Here is a 20,435-nt window from a genome sequence, read left to right on the forward strand (position 1 = left end):
CCTCACAGCCCCATGCGTAACAATCTTCTTCCCCCCAGCCACCGCCGCCGCACCCCCTCCAGTCCTCCTCCTCTCCAACCTCTCCTTCTCCGCTTCCAACCGGTCCGCCTCCCTCTTCTTATCCTCGGCCATCTTGGCCTCAATCTCCATCTTTCGGTTAAACTCCGTCTCGGTAATACGCTTGTCCCGGACAGAGTACCCCTTCTCCTTGACAGAGTAAAAGACGCCGCCCAGATCGGCGAGCCAGTGCGGGTCCACCGCCGTGACGGTCGACACGTACACTTTCGACGTCAGGATGAGCTCGTGGTAGACGACGTAGTCGGGCGGGTGGCCCGCGTACAGCGCCGACGTCGGGTGCAGCTGGACGCCTAGGTTGGTCCGCAGATTAATATACTCCCCCGAACCCTTGTACTTGGCCGCCTGGTGATAGTAGCCACTGCAGATGCACTTGCGGATGACGTCCCAGTCCATGCCGCAGCTCAGCATCTCCATCTTTTGCATCTTCATGATGTCGAGCAGCTGGTCGCGGATCTCCTTTGCGCGGCGGAGCGACTTGGGGTGCAAGAAGTGCTTGATGCACCACCCGTCCGAGCAGCCGTTGGACCGCCACGCCGAGTACACCTGTAGATACGTCAGGTGGTCCGACTCGTGGACCCAAAACTTTTCGCGCTGGGCGTCCGCCTCGTCCTGGCGTTCTTTGGGTCGGTAAAAGACGTTGGGGACGGAGAGCATGGACACGATGGTGATCATCTCCTCGCTGCAGCCGTATTCCTCGGCTGTGATGAGGAGCTTGGAGAGGGACGGGTCCATTGGGAACGCGCTCATCTTTCGACCGAGCGTGGTCAATTCCCCCAGGTTATCCAAGGCGCCCAAAGCCCACAGATCGAACATGGAAGTCGTGATGGTGTCTTGTGGCGGGGGGTCCATAAAGTCGAAATCTAACAGATCCTTGACGCCCAGGGACTTGAGCATGAGCACGGTGTTGCTCAGATTCGTACGCTGGATTTCGGGAATCGTCTGCATGTAAAGTTCCTCTTTGAAAGCCTTCTCCGTGAACAGTCGGAAAGCCTTTCCAGGTCCTGTTCGACCGGCACGTCCTGATCGTTGCGACGCGTTTGCTTGGGAAATTGGCGTAATCTGAAGAGTGTCCATACCCATCTTTGGATTGTACACCTTCATCTTGCTGTACCCAGCATCCACCACGTACTTGATACCGTCGACCGTCAAACTCGTCTCGGCGATATTCGTCGCAACAATGCACTTGCGCACACCGGGCGCCGCGCGGTCGAAAATTTTCGCTTGCAAGTCTGCCGGCATCTGACTGTAAATGGGCAAGATACTCAGCTTCGGCGGGTCGTTGAGAGCGTCGAGCCGTTTCTGGATCAGCTCACAGGTGACCTCGATATCCTCCTGTCCCGTCATGAAGACCAAGATGTCACCTTGGTCCATGGACACATGGATAGCCAGGACCTGCTGAACCGCTTGATCCACGTAGTCCTCGACTGGTGACCTGTGGAACATGACATCGACGGGGAAAGTTCGGCCTGGGATGATGAACTCCGGCGCTCCACCGTAGAAGTCGGAGAAGCGCTTCGCATTCATCGTCGCAGACGTGACGATGAGCTTCAGGTCTCGCCGCCGCTGAAGAATCTTCTTGAACAGACCCATGAGAATATCCGTGTTGAGAGCTCTCTCGTGAGCTTCGTCCATGATGACGCACGAGTACCTGTCGAGATCAGGCTCGTTGAGCGACTCGCGCAACAAGACACCGTCCGTCATATACTTGATGACGGTGTCCTTACTGGTGCAATCTTCAAAACGAATCGCGTAGCCCACCGTGCTACCCAGCTTGACTTCCATCTCCTCAGAGACACGCTTGGCGACACTCATCGCGGCCACACGCCTCGGTTGGGTGCACCCGATCATGCCCAACTTTCCAAACCCGTCTTCGTAGAGGAACTGCGTCAGCTGCGTCGTCTTGCCGGATCCCGTCTCGCCCACCACGATGATGACTTGGTTCTCCCGGATGACACGCATCAGGTCCTCTCGAACGGCAAACGCAGGTAGGTACTGCCTCTGCTCGCGCAACGTCTTGCTCCGACTGAAATCACTGCTGCCCCCATCGTCCTTTTTCATATGATCGCTGAATTTGTTGCTGTTCTCGTTCGTCTCCTCCGTCTCCCCTCCCTTCTTCGCATCGTTCTCCGACGCCATAGGCAACGCGCTGTCACCATCGTCCTCCTTCACGCCCATCAAATTTCCCAAAGCCGTTCCAGCCATGCTTGTAGCCTCCTGAGCCTGCCGCTGCCGTTCCCGCTGCTGACGTGACTCCTTCACCACCTTGCTTCCTTTCCGACTGAACACAGCCATATCACTCTGGTAGTCGCGGACAGCCGGCACAGGCTCCAGCTGCTTCGTAAAAATGGTCCGTCCATCGAGGAACGGAGGTCGCAGGTCGTGCACCAACAGATGAACTCTCGTCGCCTCCTCGTCGTCGAAATCGGCACCCATATCCCTCCTCTGCGCGACACCCGAAACGAGCATGCGATTCGTCTCCCACGCGTCATTTTCCCTCTGCCTCTGCTCCCTGCGCGCGTCGAAGCGCCCCGTCATCTTTTCGGTCTTGGCCGCCTCCTGCTTCTCGGCCTCCCATGACGAGTACGAGGCGAACGGGTTGTGTGTGTCGTCGCCAAAGGTGTGGCCGCCAAACTCGTCTCCCATGTACCAGTCGCGATCCAGCGCTTTCGAGTCTTCGTCGGTGGGTTCGGGAACGTCTCTTGCCGGCGTCTCTGCGGCGCGGGCGTCGCGCGGTGTCGAGCGGCCCGAGTCCTGGAATCGCCCTCCGTCTATCCTCCGGCGCTTGAAGCTGGGCCCTGATCCATCTCTGTTGTCGTACATTTTGTGATTCCTGTGGTGGCGCAATTCGTCGCCTTGGCGTTTCCTGCTCTTGCGTGATTATTGTCTCCGTTGACCCGTCGCCCGAGTAGAGTTTCCTTGGATGTGCGAGGCCCGGCGGGCGTATGTGATAGAATCAATTTCGAGTATCGGAAATGTAGTGAGGCATGCAGTTTAGAATTGCATGTAGGCAGGCAATCGCAAGTAAACAAAGCTTGAGAAATGGGGCCGCACCTTGCCAGACGGTTTAAACGGGTCTGGCTCTCTTATGTGTATATCCGTAACAGACGTCACTGATGGGTCCGATAATGCAATGAACACGACTTAAGCATGGCCTCGCTTTGGGAGATGCAACAATGCCCGCTGATGCTTTGAATTTCTTAGAGAATCATTCAAGTGGAAAAATCTCAATAGTCCACGACCTCGTTTTGAGTATCTAGTAAAGAGCTTCAAATTGAAGCGTGCATGAGTTACCTTAGCCAGCTACCTTACGGAGTACATGTGAGCGAGTTACAAGCCTGCTTCAAAACCTTTGAGGTGTCTTATCGATAAGGACGAGATAAGATAAACCCCACCACGATGGTAATTTTTTTCTCACAGTCGCTCAGAGTCGGTGGATGTTGGAGAATTCGCTTTGCGCATACCAACCCGACTTTTCCCAGTCGATAAGTCTTGATATTTCAAAAGTTGAGCAAATATCCTGCCAACTTCGACAGCCAGCTTGCATTTGAAAGCGTGCGCGCAATATACCCCGTCACAAGTGACTTCCTGAAGAAGCCACTACTGTCTTCAAGATGTCAATGATCACAACATCAACCTGGGTGCCCCGAGGCTTCGCGGCACCATTCCCCTCAAAATACACCTTTGACGAGTCCGAGTATGAGCGCATTGCCGAACTCGCCAAGCTCCAGCTGGACGACGCCGAAGAGGATCTGAGGGAAGCGCAGGACGAGGAGGAGGGCGCCGACAAGCCTGCCGACGAGGATGCGACAACAGGCGCATCTGGCAAGAAGGCCGAGCAGTTAGTCTTGACTTGAACGACCTGCTCGCTGAGAGAGGTTCCGCAGGATATACGTAGTCCGCTAACACCAGACTACCTTGTAGGGTCAATATCAACGACGACGATCTGAAGGAGTACGACCTTGAGCACTACGACGATACCGACGAAGAGGACGAGGAAAGGGTCGGTCAAGGCGAGGGCATGGCCATGTTCGGTAACATCAAATCTCTAGCCTACTACGAATCGAATAAGGATGATCCGTACATCACCCTGCCCGCCAACGGCGGGCCGGACGACGACGATGAGGACCGCGAGGACCTGCAGATCCTAGCGACCGACAACCTCCTGCTCGCTGCCAAGGTCGAGGACGAGATGGCTCACCTTGAGGTCTACGTCTACGAGGACGCCGCCGACAACCTCTATGTTCACCACGACATCATGCTGCCCGCGATCCCCCTTTGCGTTGAGTGGCTCGACATTCCCGTTCAAAAGGCCGGCGTCGACAAGGACTCGACGGCCAACTTCGTCGCCATCGGCACGATGGACCCCGATATCGAGGTCTGGGATCTCGACACGGTAGACTCCTTGTACCCTAACGCCATCCTCGGCCAGGCCGGCGAGGGCTCAGAAGAGAAGAAGAAGCAGAAGAAGAAGAAGAAGGCCAAGAAAGCCAATGACGAGTACCACGTCGATGCCGTCCTCGCCCTTGCCGCGAACAGAAAACACAGGAATCTGCTGGCCTCTGCCTCCGCAGATAAGACGGTGAAGCTTTGGGATTTGCACACGGCCAAGTGCGCCAAGTCATACACCTACCACACGGACAAGGTGTGCTCTCTCGCGTGGCACTCGGTCGAGTCCACTGTGTTGCTGAGTGGCAGCTATGACAGAACAGTTGTCGCCGCAGACATGAGAGCTCCCGAAGCCAAGGCCCCTAGATGGGGTGTTGAAAGCGACGTCGAGAACATCCGCTGGGACCCTCACGACCCCAACTACTTCTACGTCTCCACGGAAAACGGAATCATCCACTTCAACGATATTCGCAATGCGCCGTCAACCCCTGAGGCGACCAAGGCCGTATGGACCTTGCAGGCACACGACGAGTCTGTTTCGTCCTTCGACATCAACCCCATCGTGCCCGGCTTCATGGCCACTGGCTCAACGGACAAGACGGTGAAGCTGTGGAACATCCAGGCCAGCGGCCCTTCCATGGTTGTCTCTCGCAACCTGGACGTTGGCAAGATCTTCTCGACGCAGTTTGCGCCCGATTCCGAGGTGGCTTTCAGACTCGCCGTTGCTGGCAGCCGCGGAACCATGCATGTATGGGACACTAGCACCAACGCCGCCGTTCGACACGCGTTCGCCGAGCGTGTCCCGCAAAAGCCGGAGGGCGTCGAGGAAGACCGTCTTGTTGGCGTTCTTGATGATGATAGCAGCTCCAGTGAGGACGAAGGAGAGGAGGGTGAGCAGGATGGCGATTCGATGGACGAGGATGAGGACTAGGGTAGACGCTAATCAACATGGATGGTGGGCCTTTCACATGTGTTGTCAGATGTAGCCTGCTCGCTGTCTGACCCAAGATCGCCAGGGGAATTTTCCCGCAGGCTTGGCCAGATGGATCGAAACCGCAGGCCCAAATAGTCTCCGGCGCCCGCCCAAAACTTAGAAACTCGTAGGCCACAAACATCACACTGATGATGACGACTCTGGGCCGGCGTTGTTGAAAACAGCGAAGGAAGTAGACGGCCTGTATCAATCAGGTGGAGAACAGCCTTTCAGTGTAGAAGTTAGTCTCAAGTCGTCCGAAGTTAAATGCCGTCGTCTGAACAGCATCAAGCATGGACCACATTAGTTTCGTCGACATATGTAGCCAAGACTGTCAAACAATGGCCTCAAACCGGGAAAATAGTTGGTGAGGAGCACATCGTCAGAGACTGATATATGTGAAGAGGCTAAACGTGGGCGAGTGAAACCACGACTGCGTGGCCCCCAAAGGTTGTTCAGTGTTCATTACCATTGACTGCTGCAATGGGGTGTCAGTGTCGTGATAGGATGGGAACTCGCTAATTAAGCATGAAAAAAGCGTGGAGGGGGGAGCGGCAACAGCCTGACATCTTCATGCGTAGACATGATGAAGGAGGTGGTGGATCAATATCAGATCTGGGATAAGAGCTGGACCCAGATATTGCTCTAGGTCTGTCGCGGATGCAATCTTTGTTTTTGTTCCTCCGAGTATCGAGCTCAAGCAGAGCCGTGCCCAAGTAATTGTTCGAAGTAGTGTGATGAGAATGTTGCCAGCCAACGATGCCAGTCTGACGGATTCGACGTCGCTGAGGGATTTCTCCTGGCTTCTAGACCCAGAGACTTTGCCTCCTGCAAACAGTCCGGCGAGGAAGAAAAAAAGCAGTTCCTGATCGACTGGTTCCCACACCACCACAAGGCGATTCCCCTGGAAGATGCGCAAGGCCAGCAGAGAGTTGTGTGGTTGCGGGGGCGGATGGGCAAGTGAAATCGCTGGGCCCAAGAGCGCAAGGAGCGCTGACTGGTGAAAGGTCATGAACGTCGACATGGATCCCTGTTCGACTTGCGCAGGCACGCAAGGCACACGGCGCCACTGGGGTGGGATGGCGCAGGATGAAACAGTGAAACTTCAGGGGGGCCTGCCAACGGGCAAGGATGGCGGACGGAACACCCAGCCAATGACGCCTCTGTCTCCGTCTGGTCGAGCTACCACTGGGGCCGGCCGGGAACCACCGGCCACGAGACCTTTCTCGGCTGTTGGGCTTTTTAGTTGACGCTGTCTCGATTCTTGGAGGCGTCGACTCCAGTCACTGGTCCAACAGACAAGAAACCCACAACTTTACAACAGGCTCAACAGCCCAGTCCAGCCCTTCTTTTTTCCTCCGTCCGCGGCGGATCATATCACACTGTTCAGACAGGGATGATGGTGGCTTCCCGGAGAAACCTGGCAGGTTGACGATGCGCCGCGGCTCGCCCATCTTGTATCGCACAATCTTCTGCCAGGATGTGAACGGTGCCGCGTGCGAATCACTCAAAGTTGGCGGGTCGGCGTTCGTCGGGGCCCACGAGTTGATCGAGGTGCCGGTGGATTGGCGATTGTATTGATTAAGAGGTTCGATCCCTACTCGAATACTCCCCTGGTGGTGGCCGTGGTGACTTGGATAGGAACCGTCCATCCGGATAGAGCAGTACGAATGCGTGTTGGACACGTCAAGCCTCTTGAAGAAAGGCTGCTTTCTCTTGTGTGCCGACCAGGAGTTCGTTGCCTGTACGCCGCGCATCGGCGACACGGCAGAGAACACACATGGCGGCCGCAGGCCGACGCTTGTGTAGTTGGCGAGGTGCAGATACGTAAGTGGACGCAGCAGTCGCTGCATCGGACGTAGTGTTGGTATTGACGGCAACGGTCCGTCGACGTTGTGTGGATGTACGAATATGCCCTAACGGTGAAGGATCCAATGAGGCCGACAAGAGCGACGACAATGGCTTGGAAGAGGTGTCAAAGGAGAGCGACTGACGCGCCGGACTGGTCTCGGCTGTGCTGGTCTGACGATGTTGGGCATTCTTTCCAGAAGGCAGATCATCGCAATCCATGATCCGCCCCCTTTTGGTGGCGGCAGGATTGGGTCGACGGTCGACGGTTGTTTGAACTTTGGGCTGACGATTGGCATCGATCCATGTGCCATCCCGCCGTTCGAGTCGTGCCAGCCAAATGTTTCTTGGCGGATGGATGGGCGGCGGTTGTCATGCAGCGAGCCCGGCAGACACATGGTTGCTTCCTCTCCCAAATGGATGGAGGGTCGTGGGCCAAAGCCAGCACACACTCAAATTGAACAGTGGACAGCGAGCATGGATGAGAGTGAGGTGGACGGCCAAAAGGTTGACCGTGGAATAATTGGTACGTATCCAAGGATACTCGGTGGAGAGTGGGGAAAAGAAAAAAAAGAGAAAGGGCCAGGGGTTCGTTGACAAACACAACCTGTCATTGGTGCAGAGGCCATCTCTTTTGGGCCATAGCGTTATATAAGCGGGACATCTTGGTAGACACTGTGAGGAGCAAGGGAGCCTTTCCCTTTCAGTTCGCCAAGTCCCACCGTCGACAGGGGGAGCGCTGGTGAAGCGAAAAGGAAAGACGGCAGGTACCTATGGTGGCATGGCGGCATGGCGCCAGTAATTCTTGCCCACCCCCAAGTGGCAGTCTCCAGTCGTTGGCTCCAGTCCCTGCGAGGGAAGACCGTCCAGAGCCAACCAGAATGGGCGATAGGGCAATCAAAGAGCGACACCCCCAGGTCCCAAAGGGACCCGAGCCCCATTCATCCTTTTTTTCGGCCAGGAACCAGGCCCGGGTCAAGGTTGCGAAAGAGAGGGAAAGCGAGAGTCAGAGAAGGGAAGGAAAGAGAGGAGTACCGTACCTACCTTACCTAGAACCAAGAAAGAGCTACCTCACCTTAAGGTAAGGCAGGTACGGAGTAAGGTACCTACCTTCCCGTACTGGGTAAAGAGGATCGCACCTGCAATATTCAATTATTACTCCCACACGCCCGGCCCTGGTCTGCCATTTTACGCGCCCTCTCTTCTCTCTTTTCCTTCTCCTCAACCTGTTCCATTCCCCATATTGGAAAAAGGATCCTGTCCCTTTCGCTTCTGCTCTAGCAAACACATCATCGCTCCCTTTGTGTTGTGTCTTGTTTCTGTTCTCGCCTTTCCTCTAGACGTCCTCCCTCCCCGGAGTACTCGAAAGCATTACACCTTTGTCGCGGGCTCGAACTTGTACTGCAGATACCACCCACAACTCTCTACCTATCTCTTCATATATCGCGCGACACGTTGAACGTTCATTTTCGGCTAGCTACTACTGCACCGAACCGTCCGTCATTACACACGAACGAAACCACTCACAATCATTTCATCAACCTCATCACACTGAGTCACACCAGGACTCATCACAGCTCACACAGCAACGACATCAAGTTTCAACCGGATCGACACCGACTCATCATACTCCCAAAGTACCCCAGGACTGGACTCCTCACCTATTGTCTCGGACGAATAGCAACACAACGCAACTCTTGCGCAGGATAATCCATCACGGCCAGCCCGTCGTCTTAATCACTTGTCTCGCTTCTTGTCATCATCACCGTGGACAGACGGACACACAGGCACACCATCAATCCAACAATCATTCCCTCGGCAGATCCCTTAGTGACCGCCCCCATTCACCTTTTTTCGGCATCACTTTCCTGCTGCTCACTTGACTGCAACTGTCTTGCAGCACAAGATCCACCTCACACGCCAGTAAAGGTCACAGGTCCAATCACAAGTGCAGTCTCTAGCACTTTTTATCACCACCATCTGCCGCCCTTCACAGTCCGTCACTGCACAACAGGCTCTTGCTCCCGGATCAGGCGCTTGCGTTCCGCTACTTAACTCAAGCTCACCATCACAACCAGCAAGGCCTAGCGTTTTGCCTACGTCTTCCCACTGCCAAACTCAGATCTAGCTTCTGCCAATAACCATCAATATGTCGTCTCTCTCACGAGCCTTCACTACCCGTCGGGTGAAGCAGAGCATCGATCTCTCCGATGCCGCGCGGGGGAAGGAGCGCAGCAACACCATGCAGCGAAGCAAGACCACCAAGCACCCCGTCATCAGACACAAGATCTCTGCGCCCATGGAGCTCGTTCACACCACCAACATGCTCTCATATAACGCTCCCGATATTCGTCCCCGAACCGGAACCGATGCCTCAAGTAACTCGTCTAGGAAGTCTTCAGAGGAGGATTCGGAAAGCGCCAACTCCGCCGCGTCGTCTCCTCCGACCAGCCCCGACGTCGCGCCTCACGAGCTGTCCAAGGAGCCCAACCACCTGTCCTGCTACTTTGTCGCTCCCGGCCAGGCTATCAACTCTTCTATCCCCGAAGTCCCCGCCATTCCTTCCATCCCCAAGCGCGCACCTTCGCACACGAAGCAGGCCTCATATGACGCCGTTGCCCGCCAGCGCTCAGTCTCCCAGATGTCCAAGGCTTCGGACAAGACCGTCTCCTCCAAGGCCAGCATGACATTCTCCTCGAGGGCGTCATCGGGCTCCAGCTCTGCCTCTACCATGTCTCACAGCTCAGTCGCCCCCGCCCCCAAGACCCCTGTGCCGCCTATGCCCGCGCCCGCATTCCAGCATCACCACCAGCCAAGACATGAGAAGCCTGCCGAACCGCACCCCTTCGGCCGCGAGTTGGCCCAGGTCACGGAAATTGCAGAGGAGTTTGGTATCAAGGACGACCTCATGTACGAGGAGGAGCGTGCCCTCAAGGCGGAAGGTCTCTGCAAGTTCGCCGCAGAAGACTACCTCACGGAGGTCCAAAGCATCTTCGCCAGCTTCTTCCACGACAGTCACGTACCTCAACGCCCAATGGCTGCCGCCGCATGGATCTGATGTGTTGATCACTTCTACTGCCTGCTTGGCACACCTTACTTGAGAACTCTTCTTTGTACATACTTGCAGGAAGCAAAAAACAACCTGACTACGACCTCGGCCTTTTTCTTGGGAAGGGAGATGATGAAAAATGAGACTTTTGGCTCAGACAACAGCCTCGCTTGGAGCGGACACTTCGCGAAACGGAGGGAGATTGCTCTGTTTGGAACCTGACGCCTGACTACATACGGGATAATTGGCGTTTCTGTGTATATACCTTTGAATGACGTGTGGATATCCCCCGATAGTGCCTCATATAGAGGCATCTACCAATATTGCTATTGATAACTAGCTACATCATTTTTGCGGCATGTTTTCATGATTGAGCCTCAAGTGTGATGTGAAGGTGACTTGTTTTGATGAATGTCATGCGGTCCGTGGTGGTTGACCCAGAGTTCATCGCTGCATGACGCCACCCGTGCGCTGCAGCCTGTCCACGTTTATTTACTCATTGAAGGGGCCTTATTTCGCCTGATAATTTGCCATCATTTCGTCCGTGCCTTCATTTTATCGGATGAGATGAACAAGCAATAGCCTCAAATACAAACCCACAGACGGGTCAAAAACGGTGTACGAACAGATACAAACGGGTATGCAACGCACAGCCAAAGCGATAGGTAATACTCTTGAGCAAAACCCTTACGGCAAGGTAGGCAATAAAGTCTAGCGTAGGTAGTGCAGTACAATTTGGCGAGAGCGGGATGCAGGCAAGACGGGTTTAGCTCTACCGCCCGCCAGACCGAGCTATCGGAGACAGCGTCGCCGATGGAGGGGGGCGGGCGGCGGTCTATCCGCATTCTCCCCTTGGTGCCCGGACCGATGAATCTACGCCAACGCCAACGCCAACGCCTTCCCCCCCCCCCCTCCTTTTGGTGTTCCCTCCCTCTGTTCGTTTCTTTGTTGTGAAGTTTCTTCTGTTTAGCACAAAGGATGGCAACAGGATGTTTTCTCTTCCGGGACTATGGGACGCCCAATTCCTCGGGGATGTGTACGATACCGGAGGAACGGCATAAGCGACCTATGGCATACGTAATTGCCCTTGAAAACAGGGCTGTGGCATCCCCCATCAATGTGAATCTGATGACCATCTGAATGATGTCCGATGTGGAAGATCTGTGTCAAGTCCATTTTGTGTTGTTCGGGGTTCCCGCCCCAAGACGGAAGGATCGTCGGCGCGTCGCCGGGGGATTGTAGGCTTGTGGGGGTGGCGGCAGTTTTCAAGGGATTCTCTCTCTGTCAAAGTTTGTTGCATATTGTCTTGCATCTGGATCCGGCTTCCTGGCCAACTGGAGGGCGTTTTAGACTGCATCATCCTGTCTCTCTTTGACTATTAGTGATTGGAGGTGAGCAAAGGGAGAATGATGAGGGAGACGGCGGTGGTTGTGCGCGGAGGAATGGGTCCCGTTTGTGGACGGCGGGAGATGGGCCCCGGGTGGGGGAAAGGATGGGAAGGTATGTCATCCAGTTGAATGTGCATCTCATGAGAGTGGCTGTCCGATTGACGACTGCGACGTTGATGCCATGTGACGGCCCGTCGGGTCTTGTGGTCTATGGCGCATACACGCGATGGCACTCTTCGTGGGAGCAGTGATTGGGTTTGTTTCTTTATCGCCCAACCATCTTCCCCATCACGACTGCTTGCTTCCGTTATGCTGTTTGCCTAAACGTATGGCTAAAGAGACGTGGATGAGGGATCAGGTGGATCGCTCTTTCAAGCTTTCCCAGAATTACAACGCAAGTACTGCCTACAGCATGGTTTCGGCAGAAGAAATCATGGAGAAACCTGTTCCAGGCGTAGCCATGACAACTTTTGACTATCTGTACAAAGTACCCGTGCAGGAACAACGATCTCGAGCTCGCTTGCACTGAAGAAGAAAAAGCAAAGGCACGAATCAAAGAGGACGTCATTGCGATTTCATCTATATGAGAAAGTGGAACCCTTTTTCTGTCCACCATCTGACTCCCCAAGTAAATGGGATGCCAAGAATGGCTTTTTTGATCCCCTGTTCTGTCCTCTGTCATCCAATTGGGGGGGGGGGGGCGGGACCCCGCCCCGTTCGTTTCGTTTGATCTTCCTCCAGGGTGCTTGCCCGCATGAATGATGCAGAACCGCAAGCGAGAGGAGGGGATCGGGAAGGGGGCTTGCGCGGTAAGGGACGGTACGGTAACTTGTAAGGCGACTGGGACCGTGTTCACTATTCCGTCCCGTTGATCGCCGTGAGGCTGCAGGCCGCAGGCCGCGAAGGCGGGTGTTTGATCGGAGGTCAGGATGGGGTGAGGATGGCCCCGGAGATTTCGGGCTGTTCGAAACCTGTCTTGTGGGTACAGACACGGCGTAGAAATTCCTCCTATTGCTGGAAACGCCCCTATTCACCTTTCTTTCTCCTTTCCTTGGACAGAATGGGGGCAAGTCGCATGGCATTTTCTGTGTGTCGTTGATGAAATGGGACGCGGCTCTTTTCGTAATGCATTGGGCGATCATCAAGTCTCCGACGCGTCGAGATGCCGCAGATTCGGAGATCTTCGTGTCACCCCTTGCTCGATCAGTTGCGAATTGGCGAAATTCTCGACTCTGCATCTCGACGAGGCTTAGATCGGGTGACTTGAATCTTCCCATTGGTGATGCTGGAGCTCATTCGCTAGTGACAGCACGTTACCGATCTGAGTTTGGTGTTGAGGGCGGTTTGGGTCGTTCAGGAAATGCACGACGTGGGATACCAGGCACTGACCCTCCCATCAAAGTGAGAATACAATAATGTCAAGAATATGAGCAAGCTTTCTCCATCTGTTCATCACATCTCAACGCATGAATTCAGCGACAAGCGGGCCACACCATCTCTGAGCAAAGCCGTGTGAGCGGTGCCGATAGGCCGGTGCGTGGCTGGGATCTCCCCTTTCGTCAAGTCTCATCATTCATGTGCTCAGTGCACCGAGAACTGCAGCACTGATCAGAGTTTGGACCCAGGGTTTCGGGATGATCCCCCGGAGGTACGGCGCCGAGTCTGCTGCAGATTCGGAAGCTTCGGAGCGGACCACTCGGCACTCTGGACACCGTCAGGCACTCTGCCCGTCCCGACATAGAGGGTGACAATACTTGGGGAGATACAATGTTGGAAGGTCAAAAACATGGTAGTGGAAGTCAACGAGCAACCGTGCCTTTATAGCCAAAATCTTCGCCTGGCATGCCTGAACGGCCGATTTCGCCATCGGCTTTCCTGGCCCGCGTTTCTGCGAACAGCACAAAGGTGAACGATCGGAGGAAAGAAATCCCTGAGTATCTTGAGATTTGCATCTGCCGTGCGCCAATCGCAACCTGTCTATCAAAGCCTCAATAACGCCGCTATGCTTCTATTTTACGTTGTAGACCATTTGATACTAGAAAGCAGCCCGAAACCTAGAGCCAATTGTTGAACCAGCCTATTAGTGGGCGGTGTCTCGACTTTGCCGTCCTGTGAGGATCATGAGTTCTCTATCCAGGTTGATTGTATCGGCCCGGAGATGACTCACCGCTTCCGCTTCTTCTTCTCCGGAGACACTTGTGAAATGCTTGCAAACGCTCCCACACCGCGGAGAGTAAGCGGTCCATCCCCCTGCTGCCATGGCTCGCTTGCTCGAGTTCTTTTCTTGGATGAAGCATGGCTACTCGTTCCAGGGCTGCTGGGTCGCGTCGAAGGAGTATCTGTCGAGGCAGATCCAGACCCAAGACCGTCAAGGGTGTCAAGAGCGGTAGCAGTGCTCGATTTAACCTCTTGTTGCTCCAGCCAGGCCTTGACGTCTTGCTCGTCCAACAACTTTTCCTCCGTCGCGCTTGTCCAGTGTGAATTGGCGTCCGCAGGATCTCGATTGCCCTCATATAAGAGAGAACCAGAAAGAGACTTATCGTTTGGGAAGGACTCGAAGACATGGCAGAATGATTCGTAACTCTTCCTCTTCCGAACAACATCTGGGCAAGATGCCGCAGGCGAGGTCATCTATGTGATTGAGCGAGCCGAGCACGATGAGACTTTAAATAATGGCGTGTAAGACTTGATCCTGATTGAACTTCATGGAGCTAACTTGACTTTGTACAATTGAGTATCAATGGCCACTGCAATGATCTCTCCATGGGCTTAGGCTGTAATTAACAAGAGAGCAATCGTTGCAGCTAAAGACGTGGTCCCCGAGCGGCCGCCCGAGGAGGGACTTCAGAGAAGCCAAATCTGGAAGCCTGGATGTGCCCCACGAGAGTTTTTGTCATCCTCGACAGTGTCAACCGAGAACCTGATAAGTTCGCTCAAGCCGTTGCGGGAGCTCTACAAGCTTATTTCTTTCCCAGAAGGATGAACAAGATGCTGCGAAGGATCCATGAGGAAGTGCCAACGACCGACCCTCCGCAATACAGGAATCAGGTTTGAGTGTTGCCTTGATGGACAACATTGATCCATAGATGGCCATAGATTGAGGATGGACTTATGAGCCTGCGTAAGACGGGAGATCCGGGATCGGCTTCGGGCGGCCAATCTGCAGCCTTATAACAGCCCTATACTCATGGTGTGCCCGATATGCCATCTACTGAATCCTCGACTTCTTTTCTGGGACGAGTAATGGAGGTCATGTAAGCGCGACTAGCGCCCTGAGAAGCTGTAGCGATACTGCCTACCTGAGATCAAAGCATGTTGTCGATCGCAGGGCCATATTTCTGCAGCAACTGTCAGCAGCTTGACAGAGCCTGCCTTGTTGAGATCGGTTTCGAGCAAGTAACTTGAAATCAAAGTGTGGCAAGTGAAAGGATTTGAGATCCAGAACTGAAAAGAAATTAGGCAACGAAATTGAGACGTCCGCCGGGTCCGGAATATGTGCTGCATGTTCCATTCTCGACGGCGGTGAGCACTCCAAGGTCGAAGGGCGGTGTTGAAGTTGATCATCGCATGATCAAGTATACACTATGAGAATTCGAGATCGCCGCTTGACGAGCATTGTTTATCTTGATATTTTCGGAACCGTTCGCTATTTGTGAGGAATATGAGGTGTTCATTCATGTGTAAGCGCGCCACGGCTAACAGCAGGCGAGAACCGCGGGACAGCGTTGAATATCAGCAAACCAGTCTTCGAGGCTTCTAAAGCTCTTCAATCAAGAAACATTCCAGAAGCAGATGTCCATTTCTGGCCTCATCTTTCGATGGTGGCTCATGGTCATCCTGGTTTGATAGCTGCCTGTGCCGGGATGATTATCGTGCAGCCTAGAGTGGGCGTACAGATTTGGTCGCGACGAACGAAAATGGCAAGGCCTCGAGGTGCAAGCCAGCCATTGAGAGCATTTCCCTTCCCTGCTAGATTCGCTTATGGGTGAGAATGGGCTGGAAACGGTCGCCGGAATGGGACTTTGGTGTTGGTTTTCTGACATGGACGTTGGAATAAGTTGTTCGGCAAGTGGTCAAGAATAAGGTAGAGTTGAAGACCGGGGTGGGAGCTTTTGTGGAGATAAGTGGACCAAATCCGACGAGAGGTCAGCCACAGGTATCCATCCAGGTGCCAGGGAAGAAGTATCACCAGCCGCCACCACCAGCCACACATCCCCAAGGGGTCGTGGATTTGGAAGCGACCCCTGTGGTAGCTACGATGAAGCTGTGCGCCTGGACTCGGCTTCGTTTCGTTTCGTTTCACCCACCACCAAAACCCGACTGTCTCGACAATGCCTCCCGTCTCCTTCCTCCTTCGACAAAACCAAAGTTGTTGAATGGATGGTCAATGGCACGAATAACGCTCTTCCGATTTCCCAACAAGCTTCGCCGGCGTGTGCGGAGAAACCGAATGGCCACCCTGCTGGCTCTCCTCGCCCTGGCCGTCCTCCTGGTCGTCCCCTTTTACATCATCTACAAACCGCCTCCGTTTGTTATTAACTACTTTGCGCGAAAATGGCCCGACGTACTATGGCAGGTCAAGACGGATCAGAAGATTATCGGCCTCACGATCGATGATGCGCCATCACAGCATACGGCCGATATCCTCAACGTCTTGAAAGAGAACGATGCACACGCGACCTTTTTCCTGATTGGATCCCAGATGAACGGGCGTGAAGAAGACACCGGGGCCATTATTCAGTCTGGCAGCGAGCTAGGAAATCACGGCATGCACGACGAGGCTTCCCGGTCCCTCCCTATCGACCAGTTGGAATCGGACATATTCGAGGTCAGGCGGAAGATCAAGATTGCATACGAGTACGAGGATAAGCCCCTTGTAGCTGGGTATTTCCGTCCTGGCTCAGGATTCTTCAGCAACAAGATGAGGAGACTGGTCGACAAGTTGGGATACAGGATGGTTCTAGGCAGTGTCTACCCACACGATGCCCAGATCAGTTCCTGGCGGACGAATGCCAACCACATCTTGAGCATGGCACGACCAGGGGCTATCATCATATGTCACGATAGAAGGAGTTGGACCGTTCCTATGCTGCGAAAGGTACTTCCGGAGCTGAAGAAACGGGGTTATAGGATTCTCAACCTTACGGAGCTACTCAAGGAAGTCGACACAGACAAGTGAGAGACATTTTGGGAGAAAGAAAGCATCAATCATCCAAACCATGACGAAGAAACCCAACTGCAACAATGCGTATACGTAAGCCGTGTCTAGATCTAGACCGCTTTCGATGCTCGTGCACGCATTCACTCTTCAAATGAGGGGCATCGGCGGCTTCGGAGGCCGTGTGATTCCGCAGGTCAGAGCTGGTCTCGACCGCAGCATGGAGCCGCCGGGGACGCGGAGCATCATGACCGCGCCATCGTTGCCCAGGCCAATGCGGTGTAATACCACGTTGCCCATAATAGCTTAAACATGACGAGGAGTCTCGCCTCGGGGCCACGGTATACAAAGGATCGGGTCGCTGCATGATCGAGCGTAACAGGCTCGCTGCTTTGTGGATTGGTAAGGCATGGTCCCCTCCAACATTCGCTTGTTTCAGTAAAGCGACACAAAGATGTTCTGCGAGACCTGGGTGACACCTCGTGAGACAGCAAGCGCTCGGAGGGAGTCGATTGGGCGATTCGCGACCTCGTCGAAGGGGGGAGGAGGCGCCATGTGTTGGCGCCGTTGTAGAGCCGGGCAGATCTTTGTACGATAGAGGTTGTCAATCTTATGCTATTAGCCGTCAGCCAGTGAGAGCGAAATTTGGTTCGCCACGACATCTCTCGCGGCCTTTTTGTCCTCGACAGATCCCCGTAAAGTTGTCCGAGTATCTCTAGGTCCCCACTCACATGGTTTCATTTTTTTGCATTATAAGCTGGCATACTCTGCCGAAGTTCGTGACGATAGTTATTGCTGAGATTTTGCCGAACGCCAAGCTATTCATGGCTCAGTTGGTATTGTTCTGGGGGTCATGATGGCCTGGAGCCCAAAATTCGCTACGGCAATCGCCTACGAGAGGATTTCGTGCAGTCCCATGTGACCTACATCATGATGGATTGCGTGTCTATTTCTTGTGGTGGAAGGTAATGCTGATGGACCGAAAGTGGTGGTTCAGGAAGCGAGCAATGGTTCAATACTCTGTGGCGGCGGAGCAAATGGCCAGAGGACAATGATATCCAGCCCTTTACATCGACTTCAGGCGCCATATTTCCATCGTACGCGAGAGGGTAGCCCCGCAGCTGGTGGTCCAGTAGACCCAGGGTCAAGATCACTTAGTCGTTTCCCAAAATTCTACAGGAAGGAGTATCCCACTCTCAACGGTGCAAACCCCAAACAGCAAAGGTTTGCCAATCAAACAACTTCACGAGACCTAGGATTACTTGGTAATACCGGATTATTCACTTATCATAAATAGAGCAAAATTCTTTGGAAAATTCCATCATAGAAAAGGGGCCCAAAAGTCAAAAGCTCAAGTGCGCAGTTCGGGAATCGAACTGCGCACCCTACGAAATCCTCCATCTGAGAAGACTTCTCGAGATTTCATCACCAAGTTCTTTACTAACGGACCAGGGCGTTATACCGCTCGACCATGGGGATCGATTGGGCTTGGTTGACGAATGAGGCCCTGGACCTGGATATAAGGGCACTGGAGGCCCTCATTCTCGAGAAACTCCCGGCCCTCCTCTTCGTATTCCATCTCATCTTATTCGATTCCATACCCTGCTCGCCCCTTCCTCTTCTTCTCTGAATCGGCACTTGCCTCTAGGACTTCAGTCGATCTGTAAGTATTTAAGTCCGTCTGTGGAGTTTTCGAGCAGACTTCTCTTCTCCCCTTCACCATCTCGACCCGGGCTCTCACCCTCAACGGTATCGTGAAAGGGGAAAAGAACGCACACCAACCAGCATTTAGTATATTGCTTTCGCATATACATATAAAGGTCATCGGAACTACGGCACAGTCAGGATGCACCCTGACCAGCTTATCTTCCCATTCTGTCCGGACAACTGCTGCCCTGGTCCCGCTGACGCAAACAAAGCAAACTTCCCACCAACACACCTCGCCAACGTCCTGACAGACAAGCAAACTGCAATGAACAAGCAAACTTCATGCGCCAAGACTATCGTCGAGACCCTCAAGGGAAAGACACTTCACGTCCCGAATCTCTACGGTATCTTCAAAGGATGGCCCGTCAAGAAGACCAACCTTCACTACAAGCGCATCATTCCCATTGTCGAGGAAGCGTTTGACCGGTAAGTTTAGGCAGACGTCCTTATCAACCGACATATTGCAAGAATTGTTATCTCACACATCCTCACAAAGGCTCATCAAGTCGCCCCTTCTCCGTGAGAAATATCGGGAGGCCAACTACGCCAGATTCGTCAGCTTGTAAGCCCGATCCACTTACCCCCTGACTTCCCACAACAATAGTCTAATCCTTCGAAACAGGTATTACCCTCACCCAGATTGGGAACAAGTTCAGACTCTGGCACTCTACATCATCTGGCTCTTCTGCTGGGATGATGCGATTGACCAACAGAGCAGCGACGACCTGAGCAACGACCTGCTTCGCGCCAAGACTCGTCATGACAACACAATAGTAGTTCTGGAGCATGTTCTAGACCTTGGCTTTGACGATGGCTCGGCGATCCAGTATGATCATGCGAATACTGAGCTGAAGGCAATCGGAGCGCAGCTACGGAAGGCATACACCCGTGGCAAGTTGCTATATCAACTGGGAACAACCAACAGCAGTTTCGCTAACCCGAGACAAAAGAGCAGAGACAGACCTTCATGACCCAGATGAAGCGATATATCAACAACTGCCACAAGGAGCAGACTATGCGTCTGCAGGGCGACTTGCCCGACCTGCAGGCATACTCAGAGCTCCGGCATGGGACGGCCGCAGTGTGGACACTTTGCGCGCTCATTGAGTCAGTACCATGTCAGACTTACTAATATGAAGGAACAAAGTCTAACGTTTCTGTGACTTAGGTACGGCTTGGCGGAGAACATGCCAGAGCATATCCGCTACATGAAAGAGGTCCAGACTATCTGGGAGGAGACCAGCAGAGGCATCTGGATGTACGTGGGTACGAAGTGAACATAATAAAAGGTCATATTCTAATATGCCTATAGTACCAACGACATACTCTCTCTCAAGAAAGAGATTGTAAGTAACCAAACCCCCCTATTACCGACTCAAAAACGAATCTTGACCAACATTCTTATGCAGCCCCATGATGCCGCCAAGGCAGAGAGCGTCGTGAACTCCGTGCCCATCCTCATGGGTGAAGGCAAATCGCTACAGCAGGCTGTCGACGCTTTGCTCACTGAGCTCCAGGACTCTGTCGCCATCTTTGAGCTTGCCGCCTCCATACTCGAGGAAGCCGCTGGAGAGAAGAACCAGGACATAATCAGAAAGTACTGCGATGCTTGTCGTTGCATGGTGACCGGATCAGTCCAGTTCACGTGAGTTCTTCCCAGTACCACTGGTGCAGCTCAAGACAAAAGTGGCTAACTATGTGAAACACAAGGCTTGAGTCAACCAGATATAAGCTGGCAGGCTGCATGAACAAGGATGGATCCTTGGATATCCTGCTTTAATGGAAGAGATGGAGAACGAACTCTGGATAATGGATAGAAGAATTGGATCGAGACTGATATGGGGCCGC

At 53.6% G+C, this 20,435-nt stretch overlaps 5 protein-coding genes across 5 annotated transcripts; 4 read left to right on the plus strand and 1 right to left on the minus strand.

Moving 5' to 3' along the window:
• The first annotated feature begins 3,300 nt into the window (after positions 1–3,300).
• On the plus strand, positions 3,301–5,732 carry BDZ83DRAFT_367827 (WD repeat domain-containing protein). The gene is made up of 3 exons (XM_060502620.1): positions 3,301–3,916; positions 3,988–5,419; positions 5,481–5,732. Exons 1-2 carry the CDS (start codon positions 3,690–3,692, stop codon positions 5,393–5,395), a joined length of 1,635 nt encoding a protein of 544 aa, XP_060363972.1. The 5' UTR covers positions 3,301–3,689; the 3' UTR covers positions 5,396–5,419; positions 5,481–5,732.
• A 3,702-nt stretch (positions 5,733–9,434) lies between these two features.
• BDZ83DRAFT_579751 (uncharacterized protein) lies at positions 9,435–10,343 on the plus strand (the record flags this gene model as incomplete). Its single annotated transcript, XM_060505280.1, has 1 exon — positions 9,435–10,343. The coding sequence occupies one exon, from the start codon at positions 9,435–9,437 to the stop codon at positions 10,341–10,343; it is 909 nt and encodes a 302-aa protein (XP_060363973.1).
• A 5,829-nt stretch (positions 10,344–16,172) lies between these two features.
• Positions 16,173–16,901, plus strand: BDZ83DRAFT_753044 (polysaccharide deacetylase; the record flags this gene model as incomplete). Its single annotated transcript, XM_060514293.1, has 1 exon — positions 16,173–16,901. One exon carries the CDS (start codon positions 16,173–16,175, stop codon positions 16,899–16,901), a length of 729 nt encoding a protein of 242 aa, XP_060363974.1.
• Positions 16,902–17,688: 787 nt separating this feature from the next.
• On the minus strand, positions 17,689–18,072 carry BDZ83DRAFT_624617 (uncharacterized protein; the record flags this gene model as incomplete). Its single annotated transcript, XM_060508455.1, has 1 exon — positions 17,689–18,072. A coding segment is annotated over exon 1 (160 nt), but the record flags the coding sequence as incomplete, so codon positions are not given.
• A 780-nt stretch (positions 18,073–18,852) lies between these two features.
• On the plus strand, positions 18,853–20,367 carry BDZ83DRAFT_720284 (isoprenoid synthase domain-containing protein; the record flags this gene model as incomplete). The annotated part of the gene is made up of 8 exons (XM_060512259.1): positions 18,853–19,013; positions 19,084–19,149; positions 19,210–19,475; positions 19,538–19,694; positions 19,756–19,845; positions 19,900–19,933; positions 19,997–20,232; positions 20,298–20,367. The coding sequence occupies 8 exons, from the start codon at positions 18,853–18,855 to the stop codon at positions 20,365–20,367; spliced, it is 1,080 nt and encodes a 359-aa protein (XP_060363976.1).
• Positions 20,368–20,435: the final 68 nt, after the last annotated feature.

This window comes from Colletotrichum acutatum (assembly GCF_030867785.1).
Source record: "Colletotrichum acutatum strain CBS 112980 chromosome Unknown BDZ83scaffold_58, whole genome shotgun sequence".
NCBI classification, from domain to species: Eukaryota; Fungi; Ascomycota; class Sordariomycetes; order Glomerellales; family Glomerellaceae; genus Colletotrichum; species Colletotrichum acutatum.